The 23,442-nt window shown below is 44.9% G+C and overlaps 2 protein-coding genes across 2 annotated transcripts in view; both read left to right on the top strand.

Annotated features, from left to right (window-relative positions):
- Positions 1-270: 270 nt before the first annotated feature.
- taf9 (TAF9 RNA polymerase II, TATA box binding protein (TBP)-associated factor) lies at positions 271-17,965 on the top strand. The gene is made up of 7 exons (XM_043704464.2): positions 271-335; positions 3,093-3,174; positions 3,868-4,004; positions 4,090-4,224; positions 4,327-4,411; positions 7,036-7,149; positions 16,953-17,965. The coding sequence occupies exons 1-7, from the start codon at positions 300-302 to the stop codon at positions 17,123-17,125; spliced, it is 762 nt and encodes a 253-aa protein (XP_043560399.1). The 5' UTR covers positions 271-299; the 3' UTR covers positions 17,126-17,965.
- Positions 17,966-21,177: 3,212 nt separating this feature from the next.
- The window catches only part of LOC122557126 (succinate--CoA ligase [ADP-forming] subunit beta, mitochondrial-like), a 94,303-nt gene continuing 92,038 nt past the window's right edge, over positions 21,178-23,442 (top strand). Inside the window, exon 1 of the mRNA XM_043704465.2 lies at positions 21,178-21,330. Coding sequence (XP_043560400.1) covers positions 21,229-21,330 — 102 coding nt within the window. The 5' untranslated portion in view covers positions 21,178-21,228. The remainder of the gene's footprint in view (positions 21,331-23,442) is intronic.

The following is a 23,442-nucleotide window of genomic DNA, read 5'->3' as shown; positions in this document are numbered from 1 at the left end:
CACTCTCTCTATCCCCACTGCCTGTATATACACACACTCTCTATCCCCACTGCCTGTATATACACACTCTCTCTATCCCCACTGCCCGTATATACACTCTCTCTATCCCCACTGCTTGGATTATACACATATTCAGCTCCCACCCCCTGTGTCCACTGACACGCACGTGTTGGTATGTTGTGAGAATGAGATGCGTTCTATGTGTCGTCATACTACGCATGCGCCAGAGGGGCGTGGCCTCGTGCCAGCTGCAGGAAACGCGTCAGAGCGGACGGAAGTGGCTCTGAGGTCGGCGGAAAATGGCGGCGGCGAAGAGTGTACCCCGGGATGCGCAGGTAGCTCGCGGCATGATGTAAACGGGGAGAGATCCTGGCACAGTAACACACACACCCCCCCCCCCCTGTAGGATGGGGAGTGTATGGAGAATAGAGAGTGTGCTGCTTCCTGTGTGTCATGTACAAGTGGCGCCAAATCCCTTTTTTGTTGCAGCTTCCTGCGTGTTTCTCCCATTTAAGTAATATTCTGTTCTTTGTTATTCACTTCCCGTTACCCACATTATGCTCCATTGGCCGCTCTTCGCACTCATACTCATCCTCGTCAATATCTATAAACCATTTGCATCCCTCTCGCAAGCTGCCTTTCCACTTCTTTTTGTGTTGTCTGCAAATTTGGCTGCAGAGCGTTCACTTGCTTCCTCCAATAATTATTCTTAACTGTGCAATTCCCGTCACTGATCCCTGTTGGACCCGACTGGTCAAACCTGGAAAAAAAAACCTTGATCCCAGCAAACCAGGAAAGGAACAGAAGTAAAGTTGGGACGGAGTAGTTGAAAATGGGTTGCCTGTACTGGAAACAGTCCATGTCCACACCAGTATGCTGTTCATACTTTTAATATTTATTGAGCTCAGCATGAAGTCCTGAAATTTACAGGATCCCCAAGTGGGAAATGAGACTATGTTCTTCCAGCTTGTGCCGAGCTATACTAGAGCCCTGCAGCAGGCCAGAGACAGAAATTTTGGCTAGGGAACTTAGGGTGTACTGGAAGGTCAGGGTCGTTTTTATGTACAGGATGTTGATGTTCTGCAAAATGGTCACCAAATCTCTAATTCAACTCCCCAGTGTAGGGGAGACCATATTGTGAGCAGTGACTAGACAGTAGACTAGATTGAGTGAAGTGCAGGTAAATGACTGCTTCACTTGAAAGTGTGACTGGAACCTTGAAGAGTGAGGGGGGAAGCAAGTAAATGTTGTGCATTCTGATTGTTTGGGGAGGTGTAGGGAATGGAGGAGTTATGAACCAGAATGTCCAAGAGGAAATGGTCCCTGTGAAATGCTGATGAAGGGGGGGGGGGGGGAGAGGGGGACATGGTTCTCATGGTAGCATCCTGCAGGAGGTGGCAGAAATGGTAGCTTATGAGGCTTTGGATGCAGATGCTATCGGGGTGGAAATTGAGGGCTGAGAAGGAACCTATTTGTTTTGTGGAAGAAAATAGAAAGTGTGAGGATAGAAATGTGAGAAATGGGTCAGATGTGGCAAAGTCCACAGTGGTGGGGAGTCCTTGGCTGAGGAAAAAGGTGTATGTTTCTGAGACCCTCACACTTCTGGACTCCTCGCACGGTGATCTGGGCCATACGACCTCACACCTTGCTTCCTGTAAGGACTCCATTGCATTCCCCCAGTTGCTTTATCTTTGTTGCGTCCGTTCTGCTGATGATAGCTTCTACAGGACTCGAAACATTGGCTCTGTTTTCTTTCCACACATGCTGCCAGACCTGCTAAGTTGCTCCAGCAATTTCTGTTATTGTTTCCGATCCTTAGCATCTGCAATTGTCTGTTTTATTTTAGCACTTTTAAGCTGCTCTGGTGACAGCTGCCTGGCTGTTCTCTTTAATTTTCTTCACCTCCAGTGATACAAAAAGATCCTGAATTTTTAGGGGATTTTAAACTAACTGTACTATTAAACCCTTAACAATTAATCAGTTTCAATAAAGGGACATAGTGACCACCGCTGCAGTGGATGATTTGTTGAGTGGCAGGAATATCACTTGTTGTGTGGAAGTGGCTGGAGAAACAGTTGTGCAAGTGAAATATCCATCTTCGTTTCAATATTGGAACTTCAAAATAGCGCTTGGAATGTCATTTCTCTTAAGCCTCTTTTATGTGTCTTCTACAACAAAAATTAAACGTTCTTTAATTATTTTGCTTAAAATTTAGTTTGACTGGAAATAGAATTTAAACCCTGTGTCCCATTTGGTTTGTTAGCCGTTCAGCCTTATCAGCCTGTCTTCATTTTTATTGATTGTATGGGCCAGGTACACCAGTCACCGTTTCAATCTTAGGTTTGTCACCATGGGTCTTGTGCAAAATTTGAAGATGTGTGTTATGTTCTTCCTAAAAGCTGAAGCTGAAGATTGGGCGAAAAATGATTTTATTTGGGTGTAAATATTGATTTGTTTGAAAATAGTAATTAAGAGTGTGTGCTTTTGGCTGATGGACTACATTATAAAACAGCTTGACTTGTGCCTGGAACAAAAGTAAATTGCACATTCATAAAATGTATAATTCACCGTTCTGGTGTAGTTTGAAATAATATACTTTTGGAAAGTAGGTTTTATAGTCATTTTGTGATGGTTTGTGATGATGAACATGATAGTTGTTCATTAAACATACTATGAACATGGTATAGTAGGCATTAGACATTATTACCACAAACTTTCCAGCCTAGCTGTCTCATGTTGTCTGTTCTGTACTTTGTTGATGCTAGATTATGAGTGAAATTTCGAAAGCGTTTTGAAACTTACAGGTGAGTAGCTTTGCCCATATTAATTTGCAGATAATGAACATTTGGACAAGAGGGAGATCATTGTTTTTCTATTGTCAGAGTTTGGCAAGAAGTGTTTTAGTATTAGTAACAAGAGTGCAGTACAGGCCCTTCGGCCCTTGATGTTGCGCCGACATGCAATAATTTCACTGCTCTTTTGTGACCACCTATTAATGTTATCTGTAGGGTGATGTGAAGAGTTGTTGAATTCCTTCAAAATAATTATTGTACACTGAAATGTTTTTGTTCATTTTGTTTCATGTTTAACAGGTCATGGCACAGATTTTAAAGGATATGGGTGTCTCAGAATATGAACCAAGAGTTATTAATCAGATGTTGGAGTTTACTTATCGTAAGTAAATGTGTGGGGCCTGACAATAACTTGGAGCTGGAAGAAAATAGAGGAGTGGATTTCAGAAGGGAAGGCCATTAGTTTGGGTTTCTTGTAAGTCCTTCAAATTGGATCTTTTTTTCCCTGCAAGTTCCTGTCCAAAAGCCAGCCAGATTGATAGGATTCCTTTAAGTGTGGTGGAAAGCAACTAGGAAGTGGATATCTGGTATGTTTAATAAAGCATTGTTTGGAGCTTGTAGGAAACCGCTAACTCAGACTTGATGTAAATACTAATTTGCAACTTACCCAACGTTGGTGTGCTGGGCCAACTGGTAACACAGCTGTGCATTGTGCTGTGCTTAAAAAGCTTGGTGGGCCAGGGAAAGCACTCCAGTTGCTCCAGGCCCCCACGCAACACAGTGTAGCAAGATTCTGTTTTCTAACGTTTGCAGGTATTTTGGGTTTCCAATGTTTGCAGGCACTTCAAAATTAAATGAGTTAAAATGCAGGCATTCAGTCTCCTTTGATGACAGGTGTGCTTCCAGCCCACACGTTGCCTTTGTTAAAACTGGAGGTGGTCAGGTTTCCTCTTGTTTTTAACCTCCCACCCACCTTTGACTTAAAGTGCTTCAGTGAGGTACACTATTTAAATTGGGCAGTATTCTAAAGAATAATTTTGGCAAATAGCCTTTTGATTATTCTTTTACCTTTCAGGATATGTTACCACAATACTGGAGGATGCAAAAATATATTCAAGCCATGCTAAAAAAGCAAGTGTTGATGCAGATGATGTCAGATTGGCTATTCAGTGCCGAATGGATCATTCATTTACATCCCCTCCGCCTAGAGATGTAAGTATTGATCAAAACCATTTTTATTCATGATAAACACTAATTCAAAAGATGGTGTTAAAAAATGTACGTTACCTGTCTTTAGTTTCTGTTGGAGATTGCACGTCAGAAGAATCAGAACCCGTTACCACTGATTAAACCATACGCTGGGCCTCGGCTGCCACCAGACAGATACTGTCTAACAGCACCAAATTACAAGCTGAAGTCGCTACATAAGAAGGTACGTTTTATAATAGTATTATCAGATTTGATGCCGATGGAACCTTAGAAATCGGGCTTTGGCTGGATTTTAACTTTTTATTTTGCATTCTCATCTTTAAAGGTGACATCATCTACTGGAAGAATAACTGTACCAAGGCTCAGTGTTGGCACATGTGTTACCAGTCGGCCCAGCACACCAACGTTGGGTAAGTTGCAAATTAGTATTTACATCAAGTCTGAGTTAGTGCTCATAATTGTGTGATACTGCAGTAGTCCTTGCCCAAACCCGCATGACTTAACATTTCCAACGTTTTGAAGTTCATTCAGTGGAGATGGGTATTGCTGGCTAAGATAGCATTCATTACTTATCCCTAATTGCCTTTGAGAAGGTAGTGTTGAGTTGCCTTCTTGGGAAACCTACTTGGTGTTAGCGAGGAAGTTCCAGGATTTTGATCGTTGCCACAAAAGGGATATATTTCCAACTCAGGATGGCGAATCGCTGGGAGAGGAACGTGTATATGATAATATTCCTATATATCTGCTGCCCTTGTTCTTCTAAATGTTAGTGACTTTGGATGACATTGAGCACTTTGTGTTGCAGAACTGTCATTTAGGTAAATTGGGAGTATCCATCACCCTCCTCTTGACTTGTTTTTTGTAAATGATGGTTTAGATTACAGTGGTGCTGGAAAAGCACAGCCGGTCAGTCAGCATCTGAGGAGCAGGAAAATCGACATTTCGGGCAAAAGCCCTTCATCAGGACTGATGAAGGGCTTTTGCACGAAACACCGATTTTCCTGCTCCTCGGATGCTGCCTGACCGGCTGTGCTTTTCCAGCACCACTCTGATCTAAACTCTGATTTCCAGCATCCAAAGTCCTCACTTTTGTCTTGTAAATGATGGACAACCTTGGGGGATTAAGGAATTGTGTTTCTTGCCACTGAGTTCCTTGTGTTATGATTCCATTGATGGTACCTCTAGGCAAGTCAGATCCCAAAATGAAATGTGGCTTGATTGCTAAATAGAAGCCTAAAGATTTAAAATATGGATATAATTTATCTGGATTTGAGATTCTGTAATGGATAGTGATGGGTAGAAATATTGCTTCACAGTGTTTTAGATATTGACAACTGTCCTTAATATATGTAAAGATGTTTTTTTTTCTATTTCTTGTCTAATCAAATTCTGTTCTGTCATAAGTAAACCTATAGCCTTGTGTGAATATGATTCCATGATTAGCACAAATTCAATCTTTTTGCTGAGATATATTAGTCCTGAACTATTCTGAATCCTCCTCCCAACAGAGAAGGTAAACTTGCTATTCAATATTTATCTTCTGACCAAAACCACAAAACCTGTTCTGAACTGAATTTTGAAAAAAATTATTCATCTCAACTTCTTCTGATTTGGAAACAAAGCTAATGTGCCTTTTGAATTTACTCTGTCATAAATTCAGCACATGAATATCTCCACTGTTACCTGCTTTCTGACAAGATTGTGGATTGAAAGCACTCTTCCAGAGGGATTCTCTGACAATTTTCTTTTAAAGAAAACCTTTTGCAGAAGCAATCAATACCCACCATATATTTTGAAATCCAAATTTTAAAAAATATTAATCCGTATATAAATTAAATCTACTTCATCAATATAAATGGGAATATGAAGTTGTCATAAAACAGTTAAGAATGGTGAGGGCCAAGAAATGTAGAGAGGATCGAAGAGGTTTGCATTCTCTTAGAAGATTAAGTGATGAATAATTTCAAATAGAAAATTGGATAGGTACATTAAAGAAATAGCTGAAACTTTATTGCTGGAACAGCACAGCAGGTCAGGCAGCATCTAGGGAACAGAAGATTCGACGTTTCGGGCACATGCCCTTCTTCAGGAATGAGCAGAGAGAGAAGGGCATGTGCCCGAAACGTCGAATCTTCTGTTCCCTAGATGCTGCCTGACCTGCTGTGCTGTTCCAGCAATAAAGTTTCAGCTTTGATCTCCAGCGTCTGCAGACCTCACTTTCTCCACATTAAAGAAATAAACTTGGAGAGGCATGGGGTTAGAGTGAGGGAACGGTATTGAGTGGATTATTCAACTGACAGTGTCCTGGACCTCGGGCCACCTGGCTTCCTCCGCTGTAATGCTGTATTTTCTGAGATTCATCACTCATTATAATAATGGTTGGAACATTAGCTTCAGCTCCCACTGTGACTGTGCTAAATTTTGGTTTTGATCAATTTTCATTTCCTGGTGGGTTTGATGGCATTCAGCTTCAGCTCTTCAAACATTGTCCCTACTTAAAAATCTACATATTTGTGCTGTCTCCACTATAATACACTGTAAGGAAGTGTGGGGGGGGGGGGTGCGGGGCAGGCAGTGAGTGTGATGGGAAAAGAGTTTTCACAGAATGCAATCACTATTGTTGTTGAATCTGTTTTAACTTGTACTCTCATCAATATTTGGTTCTACTAAATTTTGTTTTATCTGCATGAAGTTTAATTCCTAACAACATTGGTTGCTTTTAAGTTCTTTTGGAAGTAGATTTTGTTAACCATAAATGGGGGGGATAAATGTTCTCTTCCTGCCTGAGTTCCCTCAAACAAATAAGAACAGCAATTGAGGGGGTGAAACTGAATGCCCATCAATTCCATCAGGAAATGAATAATTATTGTTAAAATAGAATGCTGCTATTAATTGCAGATTTCTTTGCAGTTTCAATGGTTGTGATCTCTGTTGTAGTCTATTAATGCTCTGGAGATTTTTGATTAGTTTTAATGTAATCAGCAAGGCATATTGAAAGTTTTTGGAATTCATGTCTTGCAATTTGCATTTGTAGGTACTCCATCATCTCAAACAGTGGCTGTTACTGCAAAAGTTGGAACACCTGTATCATTAGCTGGCCAGAGGTTTACAGTACAAATCCCTTCCTCACAAACTAATGTGAAGCCAGGTAAACTATAAATTTGAGATTTATGGAACAGTGGATTAATTAATAATTTAATATCAGAATGCTCAAAATGAGTATTCTATTTATCTTGGAAATGGGGCATGTGGACCGCATGGCTTTTACCTTTACTATTTCCATCTAATCGTCATAGGACATAAATAGAAGTTTTTCTTTCTATCATGGATAATGCAGGGATCGTAAAAGCTACCATAAGTCAATTGGTGGTTTTCTGTCACACAGTTACTGTATTTCGGGCAGCACTTTGCACAAACAAAGTACTACATATCGCAAATAAGGTTTGACACGTTAACGTCATGCAAGTGTGGCTGTAGAAGGTGATGCCAGGTCCCCTCAGGAGCTGTTTTTTCAAAAGTGCCTGAACAGGCAGTCTATTGATTTAACATATTGTGAGGAGTGGTGCATCTTTTTTTACAGCACTCCTTCAAGCATTGAAGTGGCAGCTAAGATGGGCTAGAGCATGGTTCAATCCAGAACCTTTTGGTTCAGTCTTAACACTGAGTCTTTTAAATATTTAGTGAAACCAATAAATGTGTTTAATGGGATACAATGTCCTAATTGTTATAGTGGTAAAAACAATGACTGCAGATGCTGGAAACCAGATTCTGGTATGACTGCAGATACTGGATTTCACTGCTCTTTGGATGCTGCCTGAACTGCTGTGCTCTTCCAGCACCACTAATCCAGAAGATAATTGTTATAGTGTTAGCTTAACAATGCAAAAATTGAGTACCAAGGTAAATTAGGAAATTGAATAAAAATTGTCTCACAAACTTGATTGAGTTTTTTGAAGAAGTAACAAAGAAGAGTGATGAGGGCAGAGCAGTAGATGTGATTTATATGGACTTCAGTAAGGCGTTCGACAAGGTTCCCCATGGGAGACTGATTAGCAAGATTGGATCTCATGGAATACAGGGAGAAATAGCCATTTGGATACAGAACTGTTTCAAAAGTAGAAGACAGAGGGTGGTGGTGGAGGGTTGTTTTTCAGACTGGAGGCCTGTGACCAGTGGTGTGCCGCCATGATCGGTGCTGGGTCCTCTACTTTTTGTCATTTATATAAATGATTTGGATGCGAGCATAAGAGGTACAATTAGTAAGTTTGCAGATGACACCAAAATTGGAGGTGTAGTGGACAGCGAAGAGGGTTACCTCGGATTACAACAGGATCTGGACCAGATGGGCCAATGGGCTGAGAAGTGGCAGATGGAGTTTAATTCAGATAAATGTGAGGTGCTGCATTTTGGGAAAGCAAATCTTAGCAGGACTTATACACTTAATGGTAAGGTCCTAGGGAGTGTTGCTGTTCAAAGAGACCTTGGAGTGCAGGTTCGTAGCTCGTTGAAAGTGGAGTTGCTGGTAGATAGGATAGTGAAGAAGGCATTTGGTATACTTTCCTTTATTGGTCAGAGTATTGAGTACAGGAGTTGGGAGGTCATGTTGTGGCTGTACAGGACATTGGTTAGGCCACTGTTGGAATATTGCGTGCAATTCTGGTCTCCTTCCTATCGGAAAGATGTTGTGAAACTTGAAAGGGTTCAGAAAAGATTTACAAGGATGTTGCCAGGGTTGGAGGATTTGAGCTACAGGGAGAGGCTGAACAGGCTGGGGCTGTTTTCCCTGGAGCGTCAGAGGCTCCAGGGAAGTTTACAAAATTATGAGGGGCATGGTTAGGATAAATAGACAAAGTCTTTTCCCTGGTGTCGGGGAGTCCAGAACTAGAGGGCATAGGTTTAGAGTGAGAAGGGAAAGATATAAAAGAGACCTACGGGGCAACTTTTTCACGCAGAAGGTGGTACATGTATGGAATGAGGATGTGGTGGAGGCTGATACAATTGCAACATTTAAGAGGCATTTGGATGGGTATATGAATAGGAAGGGTTTGGAGGGATATGGGCCAGGTGCTGGCAGGTGGGACTAGATTGGGTTGGGATATCAGGCCGGCATGGATAGGTTGGACCAAAGGGTCTGTTTCCATGCTGTACATCTCTATGACTCTATCAACAGTCTAATGATTTATTGACTGGCACTATATAAAATGATAGCTTCTGTATTGTTGCAAACTAGTTAGCTAATATTTATCCCTAACTTGTATCTCCAAACTATATGGTTACTTCCTATTCTCAGCACAATTTAGGATTTTTATTTATTATTCATTCACGGAATGAGGGCATTACTGGCTAGACCAGCATTTATTGTCCATCCCTAACTGCCTGAACCCGCAGAACAATACATGGATCTCCAGATTAAAGGCCAGCGATAATACCACTAGGCTACCACCTCCCCAAATGAGAGGATCAGCAATAAAGACATTTTTGACAATGGTGTCCACATCCAAAGAAAGATAAATAAATTAAATAAATTACCAATTAAATTAGCTTCCTACCTTTCATTCGGTGAAAGATAATGTCTAATGTTGGTATAATATATTTCAGTAGCAGAGATACAATGTGTTGGTCGCGGAATATGATACTTGAGTGCTCTCATTCTTCTCTGTCCCAATGCTTGTTGTTTTGCCCTCCCAATTCTGACAGTACACCGATCCATCCCTTGTGTAGTAAAATTAACATGTTGTCCGGTTGTTTTTGTTGTTTGCAAGAATTTTGTTTCGCCTTAAATCTCTACAAGAGAGAGGAGCTGACATTAGCCTAATGTATCTGTGTATCTCTTAAGTTAATGGGCTGCATGTATGGCATGCTGTGAAAGACTGATGCTTAGATTCTGAACTCGGGGAGTTCAGGAACAGTATCCCAGGAATGGACGATAATATAACCAAAGGTAACGTTATAACTGCAGTGATCACAGTTGTAAAGACAAGTTTTGATTATATTCTCAAAGATAGATGATCAATTATGATGAAACATGATTTCCCAACATGCTGACTGTTCTGCACTCTCTTGAAAGGAAACTATTGTACTCCAACAAGAGTAGTATCAATTTTCATAGAATCCCTACAGTGTGGAAACAGGCCGTTAGGCCTAACAAGTCCACACCAACTCTCCGAAGAGTAACCCAATCAGCCCCATTCCCCAGCCCCTATTACTCGACATTTACCCCTGACTAATGCATCTAACCTACACATTAAAGAACACTATGGGCAATTTAGCATGGCCAGTTCACCTAACCTGCACATCTTTGGACTGTGGGAAGAAACTGGAGCAGCCGGAGGAAATCCACACAGATACTGGGAGAATGTACAAACCCCAAACAGACAGTTGCCCGCGGTGCGATTCAATATCGCGTCCCTAGTGCTGTGAGGCAGCAGTGTTAACCACTGAGCCACCATGTCACCCAGTTTTGCTGATAGACCAACCAGTATCTAATCTTGTGCCACTTAACTTCATTGAAAGGTTTGTGTATGAAAAGGAAAGCAGCCGAGGACTGGAATTACTTGACTTCAGAATTTTTTTCGATAAATATTTGAGATGTGGACCTCACTGGCAGGGCCAACATTTATTGCCCTTGAGAAAGTGGTGAAGAGCTGCCATCTTGAGCCACTGCAATTAATGTGCTGTCGGTATATCCACTATACAGTTAAGGAGGAAGTTCCTGGATTTTGACCAAGTGACACTGATATATTAGCAATATTTCCAAGTCAGGATGGTGATTGGCTTGGAAAACTGCCACTACTTACAAGTTCCCCTCCAAGCCACTCACCATCTTGACTTGGAGGGGAACATGTAAGTAGTGGTAGTTTTCCCATGCATCTGCTGTCCTTGTCCTTCTAAATGGAAGTGGTAGTGGGATTGGAAGGTGCTGTCGAAGGATCTTTGGCAAATTTCTGCAGTGCATCTTGTAGACTTTACACGCTGCCGCTGCAGTGCATTGAAGATGGAGACCATTATGTTTGTGGATGTAGTGCCAATCAAGCGGGCTGCTTTGTCCTGGATGGTGTGAAGCTTCTTGTGTCGTTGGAACCTCACTCATCCAGGCAAGTTGGAGTATTCCATCACACTCCTGACTTGTGCCTTGTGAATGGTGGGCAGGTGTTGGCTTGTCAAGAGGTGAATTATATGCTGTGTTCCTAGTGTCTGACCTGCTCTTGTAGCCGCAGTATGTATATGGCTAGCTCAGTTGAGTTTCTAGTCAATGGTAACCTTTAGGGTGTTGATAATAGGCTATTTGGTGATGATAACTTTATCGAATGTCAAGGGACAATAGTTAGACTCATCGGAGGTGGTCCTTGCCTGGCACTTGTGTGGTGCAAATATTACTTGCCTCTTTTCAGCTCAAGCTTGGATATTGTCCAGGTTCTGCTGCATTTGGACATGGACTGCTTCAGTATCTGAGGAGTCATGAATGGTGCTGATCATGATGCAATAATCAATTAACATCCCTATCTCTGCCCTTATGATGGAGGGTAGCTGAAGATAGTTGGGTCTAGGACACCTCCCTGAGGAACTCCTGCGGGGATGTCCTGGAGCTGGGGCGACTTACCTGGGGCGACAACAACCATCATCCTTTATGTCAGATTATGATTGTAACCAGTGAGGGTTTTCCCCCCAGTTATCATTAACTCCAGTTTGCTCAGGTTCCTTGATACCATACTTTATCCAGTGTGGCCTTGATGTCAAGGGCTGTCACTCTCACCTCACCTTGAATTCATCTCTTTTAGCAGTATTTGAACCAATGTTTTAATGGGGTCAGGAATTGAGTGACCCTGATAGAATCCAAATTGGGCGCCAATGAGCAGGTAAATTCTGAGCAGGTACTACTTGATAACATTTTTATGACTCCTCCCATCACTTTACTGATGATTATGAATAGATTGATGGGGCTTTGGATTTGTCCTGCTTTTAGTACAGGACATATCTAGGCAATTTTCTACATTGTCAGATAGATGCAGTGTTGTAGATGTGCTGGAACAGCTTAGCTAGGGGTGCAACAAGTTCTGGAGCACATCTTCTGTACTATTGCCAGAATGTTATCAAGATCCATGATGTGTATCCAATCCCTTCAGCTATTTCTTAATATCACGTGGAGTGAATTGAATTGGATGAAGTCTGGCATCCATAATGCTAGGGTCCAATGGAGGAGCTGAAAATGTGTTGCTGGAAAAGTGCAGCAGGTCAGGCAGGTCAGGTCAGCCCTGAAGAAGGGCTTATGTCCGAAATGTCGATTCTCCTGTTCCTTGGATGCTGCCTGACCTGCTGCGCTTTTCCAGCAACACATTTTCAGCTCTGATCTCCAGCATCTGCAGTCCTCACTTTCTCCTCCAATGGAGGAGGCCAAGATCAGTCAGCCACTTAATGCCTCTTGCTGAAGATTGTTGCAAATCCTTCAGCTTTGTCTTTTGCATTTATTGTGCAGTTTATTTACTGTGTAGATTAAATGGCAGGTGCTAGATAAATACAGTGTTGTCCATTGTATTAAATATAACCTTAGGCTGTTTCCTATTGAAGTAATTTAACTTGATGTTTCTTTAATGATTGTTGAACAGTTGATTTAAGAAAACCCTGTCAGCGATTGTTCAATTGGTAGCACTCTTGCTTCTGAGTCAAAATGTTCCTGCTTCACGTCTCAGTTCACAATTTTGAGCACAAGATATCAGGGCTTACATTCTATTGTTGATGGATCACTGAGCGGCTGAGTTTTGAATGTGACATGAAGCTGAAATGTTGCCTGTTCTCTTGGGGATAAAATGTCCTATGGCGCTATTTTGAAGATGAGGGGAATTGACTCTGGGGTCCTGGCCAGTATTTATCCTTGTTGATAATTGTTGTAATATTACTTGTCATCATCAAAAAAAAACTGTGTGTGGAAGCTTACTTTTTACAAACCGTTCTGCATTAATTACATCACTAGAAGAAGAGATGGCACAGTCTGTGGTCAGCCTTATTCATTTGAGGACAGTCCTGATATAGCGCAGGATGTTGACTTCGCTGGATTCAGACTGTCTCGACAAAATTTTCCTGAAGGAAGGCACGTTTTGTCAAATGTTTTCATCTTGCATTACTTAGATCAATTCACAAAAACACCAATTCAAGGGCACTGCTGCTGTTTCAACTCTACAAAATAGAGAACAGCCATTCACTGGTTCATTTCTTAAGGCAGTTCCCTGACCAAACAGTCTGGATGGTATCTAATTAGAGTCATAGAGATGGACAGCATTGAAACAGAACCTTTGGTCCAACTCATCCATGCCGACCAGATATCCTAAATTAATCTAGTTCCATTTGCCGGCATTCGGCCAATATCCCTCTAGACCCTCCCTATTCATATACCCACCAGATGCCTTCTAAATGTTGAAATTGTACCAGCCTCCACCACTTCCACTGGCAGCACGTTGCATACACGCACGACTCTCTGAGGTCCCTTTTAAATTTTCCTCTCTCACCGTAAACCTATGTCCTTTAGTCCTGGACTTCCCCACCCCAGGAAAAAGACCTTGTCTATTTGCCCTTTCCATGTCTGTCATGAATTTCTTAATCCCTATAAGTGACCCCTCAGCCTCCGACACATCCAGGGAAAGCAGTTGCAGCTCATTGAGTCTCTTCCTATAGCTCAAACCCTCCAACCCTTGCAACATCCTTGACGTTATGCACCTTTGGAGCAATTTGAACTTGAACCTGGGTCTCTTGGGACATTACCACTCCACCAACAAGAGCCTGCTTGGTTTCAAATTTAAACAGTGACTGGCAGTTAACTGTCTGCTAATCACATTGCCACCAATTAGCACTTCTCATGCCATATAATTGTTGATTTTTTTCCATTGAACTGATATTCTTGAAAATTGTCTTGGTAAGTATAAGGTGACGATTTTCAATAAGATATGTCTTGTTTTCAGCAATACTCCAGTTCTACTAAGCGTTAGCAGTCATCATCTATTCTTGAGTTGCTGAAGTGTGGCAGCAGTATATTCAGCCCTGCAGGGCTTAAGCTGATTAAAAGTTTGGGTAAGGATGCTTTAGAGGACTAGATAAGTGTTGACAAAGACGCATCAACTGACAAATGCAGCAATTGTGCTAATCGTACTGCAGGATACAAGTTAAAATTAAGAAACCAGAGTTGATGAAAATGATGCAACCAAAGTTTGCATCAATATTTGCATGCAGCTGGTCACAGATTTGATACTTGGATTAGAGCAAAGAAGTTTCATTTCAGAGGATGAGATAATGTCACTGTACATGATGCAAGAGAACTTTATTGAAGAAAGACGAAAATATGGTAGACAAATCAAACTGCAAAGCTGGCTCAAGCAGATAGACAAGGAAAGTGATCATCACCCTTTTGCAAGTACCAGTACAAATTAAAACCACCCTTTGCACAGTGGAAATTTAATTGTGTGAATCGATGCCTTGAGAATAGTAGAAGAGAGGCAGGAGTTGAGAAAAGAATGGTTTAACAGTTCTGTGCTTGATCATTATGTTGCTGTCAACAGTACATGCTCAGGTACAGAGCAGCCACAAGGTGTTAAGTGAATGGTTTAAAACCTGCACTGAGCTTGGGTCACAACCTCCTGTGGTCTAATAAATACTTTGTCCTGAGACTGCTCTTTTGGATGGGTACAATCTGTACAGCCATGACTGTGATTCAAAAATACCTCACTGGCTGAAAAATGCTTTGGGATGTCTGATGGTCATAAAGACGGTATATAACGGAATCTACTTTCGGCTTTAATTTCCTTTTCTCTTTCTCTGTCTGTCCTTCCTTCCCTTTGGTTATTAAGTCAGAATATAATTCAAAATAATACTACTTAAAGTAAAGTTGTAATATCTAAACAGCAACAATTTGAAATGGAAATGTCTGGTTTTGACATTGGGCCAAGAGTGACTTCATTTTATTTTTACATTTAACACAGGCTATTAGTATACAAACAAATTGTTTTCGTTTTAAAGTTTGCTCGCAATTGTTTGCAGTAATCGTATCCTTGAGGGAAAATGCTAAATTGGAGGAAGGCCAATTTTGACGGTATTAGGCAAGAACTTTCAAAAGTTGATTGTGGAGGCAGATGTTTGTAGGTAAAGGGACGGCTGGAAAATGGGAAGCCTTCAGAAATGAGATAACGAGAGTCCAGAGACAGTACGCTCCTGTTAGGGTGAAAGGCAAGGCTGGTAGTTGTAGGGAATGTTAGAGAAACTGAGGTTTTGGTCAAGGAAAAGGAAGCATGTGTCAGATATAGACAGCAGAGATCGAGTGAATCTTTAGAAGAGTATAAAAGCAGTAGGAGTATACTTAAGAGGGAAATCAGGAGGGTTGAAAGGGGACGTGAGATAGCTTTGGCAAATAGGATTAAGGAGAATCCAAAGGGATTTTATAAATACATCAATACAAAAGGGTGACTAGGGAGAGAACAGGGCCCCTCAAGTATCAATGAGGCAGTCTTTGTGTGGAACTGCAGGAGACGGGGCCATACTAGATGAGTATTTTGCATCAGTGTTTACGTGTAAGATACACAATGTGGGAAATAGATGGCGACATCTTGAAAATGTCTGTATTACAGAGGAGGAGGTGCTGGATGTCTTGAAACGCGTAAAGGTGGATAAATCCCCAAGACCTGATCAGGTGTAACCTCGAACTCTGTGAGAAGCTAGGGAAGTGATTGCTGAGGCCTTTGCTGAGATATTTGTAAAATCGATGGTCACAGGTGAGGTGCCAGAAGACTGAATTTGGCTAATGTGGTGACAGTATTTAAGAAATTTGGTAAGGAAATGCCAGAGAACTGTAGACTGGTGAGCTTGACATCAGTGGTCAAGTTGTTGGAGGGAATCCTGGGGAGCAGGATTACATGTATTTGGAAAGGCAAGGACTGATTAGGGATAGTCAGCATGGCTTTGTGCGTGGGAAATCATGTCTCACAAACTTGATTGAATTTTTTGAAAAAGTAACAAAGAGGATTGATGAGGGCAGGGTGGTGGATGCGATCTATATGGACTTCAGTTAGGCATTTGACAAGGTTCCTCATGGTAAACTGATTAGATCAAGAAATCAAGGTTAGATTACATGGAATACTGGGAGAACTCACCATTTGGGTACAGAACTGGCTTGAAGGTAGAAGACAGGGTGGTGGTGGAGGGTTGTTTTTCAGATTGGAGACCTGTGATCAGTGTTGTGCCACAAGGATCAGTGATAGGTCCACTGGTTTTATTCATTTATATAAATGATTTGGATGTGAGCATAAGAGGAGGTATAGTTATTAAGTTTGCAGATGACACCAAAATTGGAGGTGTAGTGGCCAGCAGAGAAAGTTAAAACATTGTTATAAAACATTGGTTAGGCCATTTTTGGAATATTGTGTACAATTCTGGTCTCCCTGCTATCGGAAGGATGTTGTGAAACTTTAAAGGGTTCAGAAAAAATTTACAAGGATGTTGTCAGGGTTGGAGGGTTTGAGCTGTCGGGAGAGCCTCAATAGGCTGCGGCTGTTTTCCCTGCAGCATCAGAGGATGAGGAGTGACCTTATAGGGGTTTTGTAAAATCATGAGGGGCATGTTTAGGACAAATAGACAAGGTCTTTTCCCAGGTATGGGGCAGTCCAGAACTAGAGGCCATAGGTTTAGGGTGAGAGGGGAAAGATATAAAAGGGGCAACTTTTTCACGCAGAGGGTGGTTTGTGTATGCAATGAGCTGTCAAAGGAAGTGGTGGACGCTGGTACAATTACAACATTTAAAAGGCATCTGGATGAGTATATGAATAGGAAGGGTTTTGAGGGATATGGGCCAGATGCTTGCAAATGGGACTAAATTAGGATATCTGGTCGGCTTGGATGAGTTGGACTGAAGGGTCTGTTTTCTCTGACTCTTATGACTGAATTTCTAAAATATTTTGCTCTTTTGTTTTCTTACAGCTACAGGAATCTCCTCAACAACCTCAGTCCAAAATGTTTTGATCAATCCATCTCTGATTGGCTCAAAAAATATCCTTATCACGACTAACATGGTCTCTGCCTCAGGAAGTAACAATGAAGCAAATCCATTAAAACGGAAACACGATGACGATGATGATTATGATGCTTCCTAAAAATGGATCTGACTATCATTTGAAACATTATTCTTTTTAGAAAAATTCTATCTATTGAGACTTTGATATGAATGATGAACATCTGCCAATATTAGTTTGGCATTGTTTGCAAGTCATCCAGATTGAACAGCTGAGCTGTAAATCCAGCATTGTGAAGCAAATATGTAAACGTGCTTATAGTTTGTATGGCCACTTGAGAGTTTGGAGCATGAGGTGTAAGCTCTGTCTTGTGTTTGTATTAAATAAATGTGCCATTTTAGTTCTTTAAACAATCATCTGCTTGGGATCCCTACATGCCAGGAGCCTGTTTCTAAGTTGCTTCTCAAGACATTTTCTATACATTAGTAATTCCTTTCAATTTGTAGAATTCACAATATATGAAGTACTTATGGACTCAGTGATTTCTGCAAATGTTATATTTGCATTCAGTTTCTCTCACCACTGATTGATGTACTTATGTCTGCGTTTGTTTACCAGAACATTTAGAGATTGCCAGTGTTGTGTCAAACTCAGTCCAAATAACAAACTCAGAATTAAGTTTCCATTTTTGTGTTATTTTGGAGAATTATTCATAAAAATACCAGTTGTAATTTTAAGACATTTTTGTATCATTGATCAGGTTTTCCTGAAACAATTTGTAGTTGTACATATTGGATAAACAGGCTTCTTTGCATTTGGGACCTCTTGTGGGGTTTTGTTATTAGCTGAGTTTCATGAAACAATTATTTTTGACAGCTTTTTAAAATGTACCTTACACTTTGTGCTCTTCAGTAGTGTATTTTCTACAAAGAAACTTGAGCTCTGAGAGGTAATTGCAAACATGAACCATTTTCTGAGTAATAGTGCTGTACTGGATTTCTTCTGTTTTCATATTATGTCACTCTCGTGTTTAAAATTGTTCCACAGTTTAAGGCACAATATATTACAGTATTTGTTTTGTTCTTGTGTAGTTAAGCTTGGAAAATATTTTGTCAGGTATATCATACTGACCATTTCTAGTTAACCTAGACTTCAAAACAATGATTTTACACTCTCCTTACATTTCCTGAAGAAGGGCTTATGCCTGAAACGTCAATTCTCCTGCTCCTCGGATGCTTCCTGGCCTCTGCTGTCTTTTTCCAGCATCACATTTTTCAAATCTGGTACTCCAGCATCTGCAGTCCTCACTTTTTCCCCACTCTCCTAACATCCCAATATTTATTGTTTTCATTAGAGCAGAGTTTTTCCCCTATCACTGTGAAGTGTGACTAAGTGCAGAGTACAGCATTACGCCTCAAACAATGTCCAAGAACTAATAAATCAGTTGGCAGTTGGCATTATCACACCTTTTTGCTCAGCTGTCTTTGGTCTTATCTGGGTAAAGTTATGTCTTCTCCTTCTTCACTGTACCAATGTGATTAATTACCTTGGAACCAGGAAGGATTTTTTTTTCACAAAAAAAAGGGATTCAATTACATATCATCTTACATTTTCAAAATATATTAATTATGTTGTAAGTTTTAGGACATAGTGACTGCTCTAGTTAATAATGACTTGTAATTCATCACTGAATCAAAATTATTAGCTGATCTTTTTTTTTGGTGATTGAGGGAAAAAGAGCCAGGGTGCTTGGTAAACTTCCTGATGCTTGAGCCACTTCATCTGTCCCCACACACACGCACACACAACCTCCATATTGGAAAGAGGTTGCCCCTGACATTACAGGTCTTCTGTTTGGATCATTAGTCATGACTCACTTGATAGCAATCTACATTGCAAGTCACCTGAGGTAATGAGAAGTACTATACAAGTACAAAGAAATGTAATCCTGGAATATGTGCGTAAATAAATAAGGAAGGCTATTTGTCCAATCTCAATATAAAATACAATCTTCCACAATTGTTTCTGAAAAGACTTTGAATTAAGAGATGTATTGCTTTACAGGGAATTGATTTCCAGATATCCATTATTCTTAGTGCAAAGAATTTGTTGATTAGTTTAAAATATTTGCGATTTTAGAGAAATTTTGTGGCTTAGCTTGAGATTCAGGTTATAAGTTTGCTCGCTGAGGTGGTAGATTTGTTCTCAGACTTTCATCACCATACTAGGTAACATCATCAGTGAGCTTCCGTTGGAAGTGCTGGTGTTCTGTCCCACTTTGTATTTATGCGTCTTGGTCTGTTAGGATACATGATATCATTTGCAGTTCTTTTTCTCAGAGGTTGGTTAATGGGGTCCAAATTGATGTGTTTATTAATGGTAGTTCCAGTTTGAATACCAGGCCACTAGGAATTTCTGTGTGTGTCTCTGTTTAGCCTGTCCGAGGATGGATGTATTGTCCCATTCTCCTTCGACTGTGTGTAAAGATACTAGTGATAGTTGGTCATGTCTTATAGTGGCTAGTTTCCTGCCTGTCTGTCTGATGTAGTGTTTGATGCAGTCCTTGCAGGGTATTTTGTTATGACATTCATTTTACTAGTTGTTGGTACAGGGTCCTTTAGGTTCCTCGGTAGCTGTTTCAGTATTTTAGTAGGTTTGTGGGCTACCATGATGCCAAGGAGTCTGAGATGTCTTTGATGTATGATAATATGGCTAGAGTCTCTGGGTGTGTTGTGTCTTCTTGTTTTGGTTTGTTGTTTAAGAATTGGTGGACTGTGTTTATTGGGTATCCGTTGTTCTTGAATACACTGAATAGGTATTTTTCTTCTACTGCTCGTAGTTCCTGGGTGCTGCAGTGTTGTAGCCTGTTTAAATAATGCCCGATGGGTGTTGGGATGATTGCTCTTGTAGTTGAGTATCTGGTCTGTGTGTATTACTTTCCTGTAGACCCTGGTCTACAGTTCTCCATTGACTGTTTGTTCCACTGTGACATCTGAGAAGGGAGTCTGTTGTTGTTCTCTTTCTCTTTAGTGAAAAGTTATGCCACAGGAACCTTCCCTCCTTGTACTGTTTTTATTAACCTATTTTTTAAATCAACCTGTTCAGACGTTATCATTACATCTTTGGAGCAGGTGGGAACTTGAACCACGGTCTCCCAGTCAAGGGGTAGGAACATTACCACTGTGCTATATAAGGCACCCTCCCTTCCATCTATAGTCCCAACTTAATGACGTCTTCTTAAAGTCCCCGGTATTGCAGATGCCAATCTTCAGCCAATTCAAATTCACTCCACTTGATACAACTCTAGGTACAGGATGCTGCAAAGGCTCTGAACATCTTGTCAAGTTATAGAGTGCAGCTACAAAACTAGCATCACCTGACAGTATGGAACATAGCTCAAGTAATATCCTATCCATAAAAAAATCAAATCATATCTAATTATTGCCCATCAACCAAGTTGGTACCAAAGTATTACTATCAGTGCTATTAAGTGGTGTTTGTATGACTTCAACCTGCTCACTGACACGCAGTTTAGGTTTTGAATGGGGATTCAGCCCCTCATTACAATCTTGATGCAAACAAAGGCAAAAAGAAAGCAGAACTCGAGGGGAGGTACGAGTGGTTACTCGAAATCAAAAACAGCATTTGACTAACTGCCACCATTGCCTAGTGAAACTGAAATCAGTAGAAATTGGGATAACTTTACTGGCTGAAATTATAGTCAAGATTAATGTGGTGCTGGTTCCTTACAGCATGTAGTCAGGAAGTAGGATGTTTGTGGATGACTACATAACGTTCGGTACCATTCAACAGTACACTCCAATGTGCAGCAAGACCTGACAACATTCAAGCTTGGGTTCATAAGTGCCCACAACAACAGGTTGGAAGCCAGGGTAACTTGACACCCTTTTGAAGAGGGTACATTTCTCTGCATGTGGAGCCCATCTTCATTCTAGACTTTAGCTCGTTCACATCGGGCGCCTGCGTACTGCTCCCGCCCGCTGTCTGCGCGCCTGCGTACTGCTCCCGCCCGGCTGTCTGCGCGCCTGCGTATTGCTCCAACCTGGCTGTCTGCGCGCCTGCGTACTGCTCCGCCCGGCTGTCTGCGCGCCTGAGTACCTGCTCCCGCCCGGCTGTCTGCGCGCCTGCGTATTGCTCCAACCTGGCTGTCTGCGCGCCTGCGTACTGCTCCCGCCCGGCTGTCTGCACGCCTGCGTACTTCTCCTGCCCGGCCGCCTGCGCGCATGCGCACTGTGCCCTTCGGCAGGACCGTCATGGCGACTTCTGTCCTCTGTCGCCTGTCGCTCGGGTCAAGCGGTAGGGCCGCGGCCCGCTCCGCTTCCAGGGTAAGACTGAGCCGGGGAAAATGGGTGCACACCAGGAGTGGTCATGGGCGGCGAAGTGAGGGGAATGCCCCGTCTTTGTAGGCGGACGGGATTCTCGGATCGGGCGGTGTTTGCCGACAGTTCATTCTCTCTGCGTCGCCCCCTCCTCCTCCCCCTCCCCTCCCCTCCCTCCCCTCCCCTCCCTCCCCTCCCTCCCTTCCCTCCCTCCCCTCCCTCCCCCTCCCCTCCCCTCCCTCCCCCCCTCCCTCACCTCCCCTCCCCTCCCCCTCCTCCCCCCTCCCCCCCTCCCTCCCCTCCCCTCCCCTCCCCCCCTTCCCTCCCCTCCCCTCCCCCCCTTCCCTCCCCTCCCCCCCTTCCCTCCCCTCCCCCCCTTCCCTCCCTCCCTCCCTCCCTCCCCTCCTCCCCCTCCCCCCCTCCCCCCCCTCCCCCCTCCCCCTACCCCCCTCCCCCACTCCCCCCTCCCCCTCCCCCCTCCCCCCTCCCCCCCCTCCCCCCCCCCCCTCCCCCCTCCCCCCCTCCCCCCTCCCCCCCTCCCCCTCCCCCCACTCCCCCCTCCCCCCACTCCCCCTCCCTCCCCCTCCCCCCACTCCCCTCCCCCCCCCTCCCCCCACTCCCTCCCCCCCTCCCCCCACGCCCCTCCCCCACTCCCCCCTCCCCCACTCCCCTCCCCCCACTCCCTCCCCCCTCCCCTCCCCCCTCCCCTCCCCCCCCTCCCCCTCCCCCCCCTCCCCCCCCCCCTCCCCCCCCCCTCCCCCCCCCCCCCCCCTCCCCCCCCCCCCCCCCCCCCCCCCCCCTCCCCCCCCCCTCCCCTCCCCCCCCCCCTCCCCCCCCCCCCTCCCCTCCCCCCCCCCCCTCCCCCCCCCCTCCCCCTCCCCCCCCCCCCTCCCCCCCCCTCCCCTCCCCCCCCCCTCCCCCCCCCTCCCTCCCCCCCCCTCCCCTCCCCCCCCCCCTCCCCTCCCCCCCCCTCCCCTCCCCCTCCCTCCCCCCCCCCTCCCCCTCCCCCCCCCCTCCCCTCCCCCCCTCCCCTCCCCCCCTCCCCTCCCCCCCTCCCCTCCCCCCCTCCCCCCACTCCCCTCCCCCCCTCCCCTCCCCCCCCTCCCCCCTCCCCTCCCCCCTCCCCCCCTCCCCCCTCCCTCCCTCCCCCCCTCCCTCCCTCCCCCCTCCCCTCCCCCCCTCCCCCCACTCCTTCCCCCCCCCTCCCCCCACTCCCCTCCCCCCCTCCCCTCCCCCCTCCCCCCCTCCCCCCCCTCCCCCCCCTCCCCCACTCCCCTCCCCCCACTCCCCTCCCCCCCTCCCCTCCCCCCTCCCCCCCTCCCCCCCTCCCCCCACTCCCCTCCCCCCTCCCCTCCCCCTCCCTCCCCTCCCCCCACTCCCCTCCCTCCCCTCCCTCCCCTCCCCCCTCCCCCCCTCCCCCTCCCTCCCCTCCCCCCTCCCTCCCTCCCCTCCCCCCCCCCCTCCCTCCCTCCCCCCCCTCCCCCCTGCCCCCCTCCCTCGCCCCCTTTCCCCCACCCTCGCCCCCTTTCCCCCTCCCTCGCCCCTTTCCCCCTCCCTCGCCCCCTTTCCCCCTCCCTCGCCCCCTTTCCCCCTCCCTCGCCCCTTTCCCCCTCCCTCGCCCCCTTTCCCCCTCCCTCGCCCCCTTTCCCCCTCCCTCGCCCCCCTTTCCCCTCCCTCGCCCCGGTTTACCCTCCCTCGCCCCGTTTTACCCCCCTCGCCCCGTTTTACCCCTTCGCCCCCTCCCCCCCTTCGCCCCCTTCGCCCCCTCCCCCCCTTCGCCCCCTCCCCCCTTCGCCCCCTCCCCCCCTCCGCCCCCTCCCCCCCTCCGCCCCCTCCCCCCCTTCGCCCCCCTCCCCCCCTTCGCCCCCTCGCCCCCTCCCCCGCCCCCTTTCCCCCCTCGCCCCTTTTCCCCCTCCCCCTCCCCCTTTCCCCTCCCCCGCCCCCTTTCCCCCCTCCCCCGCCCCCTTTCCCTTCCCCCCGCCCCCTTTCCCCCCCCCCCGCCCCCTTTCCCCCCGCCCCCTTTCCCCCCGCCCCCTTTCCCCCCCCGCCCCCTTTCCCCCCCCCGCCCCCTTTCCCCCCCGCCCCCTTCCCCCCCCGCCCCCTTTCCCCCCCGCCCCC

Source organism: Chiloscyllium plagiosum, unplaced genomic scaffold, assembly GCF_037043375.1.
Source record: "Chiloscyllium plagiosum isolate Xiang-an unplaced genomic scaffold, Cpla_swu_hap1 HiC_scaffold_11, whole genome shotgun sequence".
NCBI classification, from domain to species: Eukaryota; Metazoa; Chordata; class Chondrichthyes; order Orectolobiformes; family Hemiscylliidae; genus Chiloscyllium; species Chiloscyllium plagiosum.
This window is presented reverse-complemented; position numbering and strand designations above follow the sequence as displayed.